Source organism: Cibotium barometz, chromosome 62 (genome assembly GCF_041138505.1).
Source record: "Cibotium barometz isolate CiBa-2024 chromosome 62, ASM4113850v1, whole genome shotgun sequence".
NCBI lineage: Eukaryota > Viridiplantae > Streptophyta > Polypodiopsida > Cyatheales > Cibotiaceae > Cibotium > Cibotium barometz.
This window is the reverse complement of record NC_141107.1, coordinates 13,806,921-13,816,025: the sequence shown is the minus strand read 5'-3', so window position 1 is coordinate 13,816,025 and position 9,105 is coordinate 13,806,921. Positions and strand designations below refer to the sequence as shown.

General features: G+C 38.6%; 1 protein-coding gene across 1 annotated transcript; it reads right to left on the bottom strand.

Moving 5' to 3' along the window:
- Nucleotides 1-3,340: 3,340 nt before the first annotated feature.
- LOC147604158 (putative pectinesterase 15) lies at nucleotides 3,341-8,761 on the bottom strand. The gene is made up of 5 exons (XM_086795125.1): nucleotides 8,089-8,761; nucleotides 7,461-7,629; nucleotides 6,668-6,874; nucleotides 6,313-6,557; nucleotides 3,341-3,906 (listed from the first exon to the last, which is right to left on the bottom strand). Exons 1-5 carry the CDS (start codon nucleotides 8,388-8,390, stop codon nucleotides 3,756-3,758), a joined length of 1,074 nt encoding a protein of 357 aa, XP_086651251.1. The 5' UTR covers nucleotides 8,391-8,761; the 3' UTR covers nucleotides 3,341-3,755.
- Nucleotides 8,762-9,105: the final 344 nt, after the last annotated feature.

Sequence of the window (9,105 nt, the reverse complement as noted above, 5' to 3'; positions counted from 1 at the left end):
TAGATGTGTTGAAACAGAAATAGGTGATGATACTACACATCCCATTGTGCATGTTGGTGATGATAAAAGTAAGTAGCTATTTGTGATGTATCACATGTCCAGTTCTACACAATAGGAGATGTGTTAGGATCTAGAGATGTTTGGTATGTGGATTCTGGCACCTCTAACCACATGACCAGCCATGTTGAGGGGTTTAGAGATATGAAGAAAATGAAAAAACAAGGTTAGGTAGAAACAAGTGTGTAGAAACAAAAACATGTGATGATAATGCACATCCCATTGTGCATGTTGGTCAAGTGCCATTGTCTATGCAGGATGGCAAAATGTACTTGGTAGATATACTTCATGTTCCAAACATTACAAAAAACTTGGTTTCTATTGACAAATGGTTGAGTAGGGTCTATAAGTTAAGGTTCAATCCTTAAGGGTGTTTTGTGGACGACTTCAAAAATCACTGTTGCTTGGTTGTAAAGGGTAACAGAAATGGTAGGATGTTTACTTTGGATGCGAACATGTCAGAGGTGAAGGTAGCCATGTTTATGCATGGAACAAGTGTCATTGCAGATATTAACATATGACACAAGCGTATTGGTCATGTGAATATATAGTAGCTGAAGTCTATACAGGCCCATTGTTGGGCTTGTGGAAGAGAATTAAAGGACCTCCTAACATGTCATAAATAGTCTCTCTCTCTCTCTCTCTACTATCTCTACTTGCTTACCTTTTCTCCTTTTAGGCACATCTCTTCTTCTATCAACTTGTCTTCTATCAACTTGTCTCTTCTTGCATCACCAATAACCTCTATCATGAGGTTTACACATAGCCATTAATATGGCCATTGTGGCTCACCATTGAGCTCACAACATTATGCATGCTTTCCCTCTTTGCATTCCAAATATTCACAAGGGTTCTCTCCATAGGTTATGTGTATACCATCATAAAATCCATCAATATATTTTACACTAATTTTATCATCTTCCATGAGCAAATTTGTGTGCACTTTTGGTGTGCTCAAGATGGGCTCTATCCTTAGCCCATAACAACTTATTCCTTGCTTGGACAAGCGTGCACCTCTTCACGTTTCTTTCCAAATGCAAAGAACCATGGGAATCGCACATCCTATCACATAGCATCTCTTCTTGAGTATCCCTTCTTCAAATTGAGTATCATCTATGCTCAAAATAGCACTTCATGATGCAAGAAAACTAGAAAACCAACCTTTCTTAGAACACAAATGTCTTCTTGGTAGCCCCTTTCAAGATATAGATTCCAAAAACCTTCATTTTGTTGAAATCTCCATTGTAGATTCCATAGGTAGCTTCAAGTGACCTCCAATCTTTAAACGAATCATGTGAAGGCATAATCTTATAATATTTCTCTCCCTAATGATAATGAGTGTGCCATAATTTTTTTATCTATACACAAACCATGATAAACCAACACTTTAAAAATAAGCACACACCAATCAACCTTGCTTTGATACCATGTTAAGAATTTGAGAACATGCTAAGCGTAGTCTAATCACATGATTAGCACATACTTAAGGAGGCTCAAAATAATCAAGAAAATCCATAATGATAATTAGCACACTAATGCAACCAAGAGAATAGGCACACTCAACTCAATCTCTATTACAATGTGTTGTAAAACATACAATGAGAGGCTTCTAATATAGATACCTCTAGCCCAATCTCTTTTACATGTGTCATGCCATGTGGCAATCCCTTTTCCACATTCTTTCATGTGGCTCTCACCTCTAGCCCAATCTCTATTACAATGTGTTGTAAAACATACAATGAGAGGCTTCTAATATAGATACCTCTAGCCCAATCTCTTTTACATGTGTCATGCCATGTGGCAATCCCTTTTCCACATTCTTTCATGTGGCTCTCACCATTCACATAATATCTCATTTGGCATCCTTATCTTTCCAACTCTCACAAGCTAATATCTTACACCTTTAAGGCGTGTTCACACAACCAAATAACCCGAGCTTACATGTTTCAACATCATTGGTGCTATACTAAAACTGTGATACTCCTACAAGTTGACCTTCGAAAAAACTAGTACTCTTGGTATACCAATTATAAGTATTGTCACCAATCATTGGTATGATTGGTGGCTAGCATGGTATTTGAGCACTTATTTTATTCATAATTCTCTCATAGTTACACCATGCACAAATCATTGTTGGTACATCCCATTTGGTACCCATGTACTAAATTGTGAAATGTATTAATCTAAAGTGTATCGATTATTGGTATGTCAATGTACTAATTTCCATCAATATGGCCCTAATATGTCTTTTGTCCCAGAGTTCTATATCTACCAATTGGAATAAAGAGCTAGAAATTTGTATACCTATCAATTGGAATAAAGAGTTCTATACCTACCAATTGGAATAAAGAGTTCTAATAAAGAGTTATAAATTTGTATATACTATCGAAATCCTTCTTCTAAGAACCCTGATTTTTCATCAAACATCTTCCTATTGACATTGTACATACATACGCACATGCGTACCTTAGATCAAGGTGTTTGTTAAAAAAAACCTACAAAGAGATTACATCTAACGATGCTTAATTGCATGTCCCATCAAGCATAAGATAACACTTTTTGGTCACAAGAAAGCTTTCAAACCCTGAGACATATAGAATCCAACACCATAAACATGAGTTAGGCCCGCCCAACTCTAAGGCAACTCTAAGTGGAAAGTTGTTGGTATAAATTTCCCTTGAAGGAGGGTATATTAAACCCCATAGCCTCCACTAGAAGCTTTAATGAAAAAAATATGATTTGGATCATTGGATGACAAACTACAACACAAAACCTCTCTAGGAATGGTACCCCACTATCCAAAACCCTGGGTAGGCCAACATTGCCACATCTTCAAACCTGGAGGAAGGACAAGTGCCTCATCTTAATCCAAATCAAACTACGATACTCTTACAACATTGCCACATCTCCTAACTTGGTGGAGGAAGGCCGAATGCTATAATCTCGGACTTAGTGTCAAGGAATGCAGGGCCCATTTTTTAAACCTATCATGTCTTCTTGTCTTGTTTAGGAAATCCTCCATGTGTGCCAAATGGACGTGAATGACTTTGGCACATAAAAAGAATCAATCTCTAAAGATTTGCACTTGTATTATCCTTTTAAAAAGGCCAATGCAACTCAAGGGACCAAAGGAACATTAATATGTAGTACATCTAGTTTCATAAAATGGCACACTGAGATGTTTTAAAGGTCCGTCAACATCTTTAAAGAAATTTGTATTACCAAATATAAATCATAATTAGGAGGTCTTCATTTAAAAAAAAAGTAGGTTACAATGTTTATACATTATAAGAAAGTGTAAAGTTCTGAAATTCAATGCCTGGATATAACCATGATATCTTCTTGCTTTTCAACTATGTCAAGAAGGTTCATATTTTCTGTCTACATGTTAAATTTTTAAACTTCATACCTTTAAATAATAATGTGAGTTTCCAACTATCCTATACAATTTGAAATAATTACTTGAGGCTTCATAAATTAAGATTTTATTAAAATGTTCAAGTCTTAGTTTCTTCAAATTGAGGTGTTTATACAATCAGTGTCATACTAACATTAAGCATTAACTCCTTTGATTTCTACTCAAGAATAGTAGAAAACAATGGGTAAAACATGCTAACTGATTAATGCACTCTCAAGAAGAGAGAGAGCGATCAGACCAAGCTACTTTGCTGTTGTGTTGGGTGGCTTTGTTTGTCGAGTCATGATTCTTGAAGCCAACTTCCTCCATCGATGTAGCTAAGCTCTAGGAAAGGTTGAGCTTGTGCATCACTTAATTGGTGAGACCAAGGAACCCTTCCAGAGGAGTCTGCTCCAGGGCCATAACACTTGTATTCACCATAGTATACAGTGCTACAGAAAACAATGTAAACAATAGTATAAGGGTCAAAAAGGAAATTCTTTAATGCATATTCTAATTGTGTTGATACATATTAAATTGCCAAAGCAATAGATGTGTTTCTTAAATACATTCATCACTGGATAGACTATTGAACATAGGGTGGAATTACATATACCTATCCTAATATCATGTTGAAACCACTAAACATTAATACCATGTTGAAACCACTAAACATTAAAACCCTTAATTTTATGAAATTGATCACTTTATTGTAGTTTATTATAGTAAGCTCCATCTAAAAAAACCTTGATGGGCATCCACTAGGCATGTACCAAGCTTAAACACACACTCTCTCTTTCAATGTGGGATCCCCTTCTAACATCCCCCACACCCCTCCCCCTTCTTCTCTCTCTTTGTGTGTGTGTGTGTGTGTGTGTGGATGCGCAATAGAGGTGTATATGTGTGCATCTGCAGAGTAGGGGTCTGTATGTGTGCATGTGTAATAGGGGTGTGTGTGCATGCACAATAGGAGCGTGTTAGCGGAACTCTCTCTCTTCTCTCACTTTTTGTGTGCATGTTAGTAGAACTCTCTCTTCTGTCTCTTTTTGTGTGTGTGCCCACACACACAATAGAGGCATGTTAGTAGAATTCTCTCTTCTCTCTCTTTGTTTTTGTGTGTGTGTGCACGCAATAGAGACATGTTAGCCGGATTCTCTCTCTCTCTCTCTCTCTCTCTCTCTCTCTAGTGAGGTGGAGCTGGTGTTAAAAAAGCACAAGAAGGTTATGCACCTGCTTAGCATAGGCAACCATTACTAGTAATTCAATTCAAATGTAGTGATGTATATTCACAAAAAAAAAGTGGATATTGTGCTTGGGGTGGCATTACAAATCTATCTAATGTGCATAAACTAACACTAGGCTATTTTTCTTTTCAATAATCATGTATGAAAACTTACATCTCATGAAAGAAAGTACAAAATGCATATCTTAAGCAAGTTTTGAAAAGCTTGTTAATGACCTTGATTTGAAATAATTCTCAAGTGACAACATATGTTGTTTGTTTTAAAGTAACATTAGAGTCAAGCCATGTCAAAAGCAAGGTCACGGTTTGAATATTGGAAAGAGTGATAAAAATGGATCTATACATGCATTCTTTGAGCTTCTAGGTGGATCTTGCGTAGAAGCTAAGCTAGTATCATGGTACCCTTGAGTGAGAAGATAATTTCTGTGTATAGCAATGATTAATTACCTCAAGGGAGTGAGCTACTTGTGCTTTTTGGTTTCTTCATGACATTACATATGAATGGAAAAACTAGGGTCCTTTCAAAACCTTCCTTTGACCACTCATCCTTTGACAAAAGCGGTTATATATTAGGGAAGATGGGTCTTCTGAATGGAGGGTCACCTGATGCACTCGTGGGTATGGATGAAGCTCCCTCTTCTCTAAAAAGCACCCTCAGAATGTTTACACATTTCGGGTGGAATCGTAAACTACACTGAAAAGTGTAAAGATTCTCAATTTTTGGAGGAGATCTTCCTCACCCAATCTCTGGATGGGGAGTGTCCCTCATTCATCTCCAAGCCCATGCAAAAATTGCATTGAGAGCTTGCAAATTTTGTGAGGTATGTGTAAAGGCCCTTCTACACTTTAGGGGCTACTACATTCACACATATTATCCTAATATATCAATTACACAAATGTGGGCCAAGGTAGTTGGAGCTATTTAGATATGTTCAAAAGCTACCCACATGAATGTTAGGCAATCGTCAAGACAACATCAAGGCGTGTTCACCAAATAGACTTTTTGGAATGTGAAAAGCTAAAGAGGTCGAACATTGATCGACAGCTACAAAAATATAAGAACTGATGCCATGAACTATAGCCTTTCCAATGGGCTCCTAGATATTAGAGTTTAGTTGGGATCCACGATGAAAAACCCACTAGGCTATTTAGTTGTGATCCATGGAATAGCCATGGGTCCAAGGTTCCCATGGGAAGCGTGTGAACGTGGTCTTAGACTTGTCGGTGTGTGTAAACCGTCTTAGACCGTCTTAGGTCCAAATGCTCAAAGAAGCGAGTAACTGATAGAGCAGTTAGATAGAGACTGTATAATACGCTTTTAGTACCTAAAGCACGATTAGCAGAAATTAAGCAGACTCTCTCATCTGTTATAGTAGGTTTAGCGATGGCAGAAACCACATAGTATAATATTAGCACTGACAGAGATTGCATCAGTTAAAGCAGGCAATTACGCATTAAAGCAGAGATGAAGGGCTTAGTTAAAGCTGCGCACGATGAATCAGAGGTTTTAGAGCACTCAAAAGAGATGTTCAGCATGCGTAAAGTAGATAATTAGAGTATTTAAATTGCGATTATGGAAGGATCAGAAGAAAACAAAGGGGGGTGTGGTTTGTACCTCTGTCTGGAGGGGTTGTCCCAGTCAAACCAGCCTTGAGGAGTGATGATGGAGCTCATGTATGTGTACATGAAGATGACACGAGAGTATGCCCCCCATGCCCTCCCCAAGAACACCTCGCCTGTGCCGTCGATCCTACATCCCACAAACATGAAGCCGCCCCCGTCGCCGCCATCGTCCCTGTTCTGGGCTGTGATGGAGCCTGATATGTAGCCTGGCTGCGCCTTCACGAACAATTCGCAGCTCTGTGCAGTCACAATGTGTTAGGATGGGCTGGCATGGTGTGTAAACCTCTCCCATTTGACTAGATCTAGGTAACCACATCTCTGTAGAATGTAGAGCAGCTTTTTATTACCTTGTAAGTGGACTGTCCATGCCCAAAAATGAAATCTATGGATCCTTCAATGTAGCAGCCCTTGAAGTAATGCCTGCCCTCATAGTCAAACAGTGTGTCTTGTGCTCCATAGAACCCGCACTCGTAAAACGCCATCATGTCCCCGGCTAGAAGCACTGCAACTGCCTGCCCACCTGATGCCCCTGGTGATGGGGGTGGAGCTGCATTCTACCAAAACACATCCACACAGATCCATAAGTACATCTCTTATGACTACCATTCACCACACTTCATAGGAATCCCCATATCAACGACTTCAAGATGTGCATTCTGCTCAAAACGATGGCCGCCTGCTAAACGGACAAGAAAACACACATGAACACATCGAAGGCCCCATTCTAGTTCAGAACATGGACTCACTTCAGCTGTCATCAATGCAAACACAAACTGACATCAACCACTTAAAAGCTGGATACACAACATTATAGGCGGCCTGAATGGGTTGGTTGTATATCCAGCTTTAGGCTGCTCACACATGCAGGGCAGGGGGGTTTCCATCATGACAGGCCATGAGTCTTGGGTGGGCAGTCTTGCCCTTCCAAGCCCCCGTCCATCCACGACGGTGGGGGGGGGGTGTTGATGGAGGGATCTATGTGTATCAACTAGAAAATCCAACATCATTAACTGTTGCAGAAACAAACCCACATCAGCAAGCACCCAAACCAAGCCCAATTTTGCTCAATTTTCAAAACTTGAGGAATTATTGCAAATTATAACTAGCTTGTAATTAAGAAGAGCTTATTTACATACATACCCTGAACCCCACCCCCCTTGCAACAAAGCTGGCTGCATTGGCTGAGAAAGTGGCACTGTTGGCTGTGCCAAAGGTGCTGGCTCTATCACTCCAGCTTATCACAGTAGATTTCCTGCCCGCCCCCTGGAATATGATATATGGCTTTGTGTATGGGATGGTCACCTTCTCACTGCATTTACCATAATTCAAGGTGTAATTAAAGGATGCCTTATTGGCCTGATTAGAAGGTTTTTTGAAGGCTTAATAAGAGATAATGCAATGCTGTTAGTACAAAAACAACATGATTAGCAACCATGTTTGTAATTAAACACATAATTCTTTACCATGATTTGCAATGATTTATTCATTGCTAAGCTTAACAGAATTTGCATGACATTAGAGCTTGGTGTTAAATAAACAGCATTTCACAATTATCCTATTAAAGAGACAATGAAATGCTGTTAATATAGAAACCAACAAATCCCTATTAGAGCTTAAAATAACTTGCATGACATTAGAGCTTACTCTTGGATGAATCCCCATTACCCTATCATAATTGGTGATGCTATATCACTAGGCTTAACATGATCTGTGTAGGATTAGAGTTAATTAACCTGATCTGTGTAGGATTAGAGTTAATTAACCTTACATATACAGCCCAGCATTGATCTGAATGTAGACCCAGTCTCTGTTGTTGTCTGGCATGGAGTCTACAGCAGCTTGCACACTGCTATATTGCCCATTACCATGCTGGTCCACAATAATGTATCTGGATATTATGGCTGATTGGTTGTAAGAGGGCAGCAAGCTTCTACCTTTTTCCTGCATAATTGATGTTAATGTGGAGTTTTGGGGCTCACTGAGCTCAGCTCGTAGGCCTTCAACGCAACTCCGACAGAGCATTACCAGTCCAATGCAGCATAGGACAGCATAGTATTGATGTACCTTCATTATGACTTCTTAAGATTTGGATCAGATGTGGGATGATTATGTGTAAGATCGGACGTGATGTCCAAAATGCCACTAATCACATGGATTAAGCTCTATCTTGCTGGGTTTGATTTGCTGATTGAAGGAGCCAAATCATGCCAGAGGAAGGCACATTAGTATGGATCAAAGATAATAATTATGAGGGCCCATATTGAGCTTCTAGGATGATCAAAATTCGATCAATGGAGCTCAATTTGAGCTGAAATTGGCTGCAAGGATGAATCAGATCAAATTAGTGATCAATTTGTAGGCAAATTGATAAGGTAAAAGAGGAAATGATTGAGCCTGAATTTGTTGGGCTAATATGTGTACCCTATGTAGTCTTTTGTCTTATTTTTGCTGCAGTTGTTGGGACCAATTTATATCTTCTTTTTTTCTCATACCTGTTTTGTACTTTATGTGTAAATTCAACTGTTTTTGGTACCTTTCCGTGTGCCCAAATTTTTTTTTTTCGGAAAAAATAGTATTCATAAATTTTTCCCTTTGCATTTGATTTCTTGTCCATTTAAAAAAAAACTTATATTCTTGTCTCTTTAATCAATTTCTAGATGGAATTTTAAATTTATTTTACATATAATCATGTCCCTATAATGTTTTTGTTGCCTGATTTTTGGAGAATACATATATATATTTGTCCAAGCTTCAAATAAATTTTATGTCCATTTTTTATAAAATA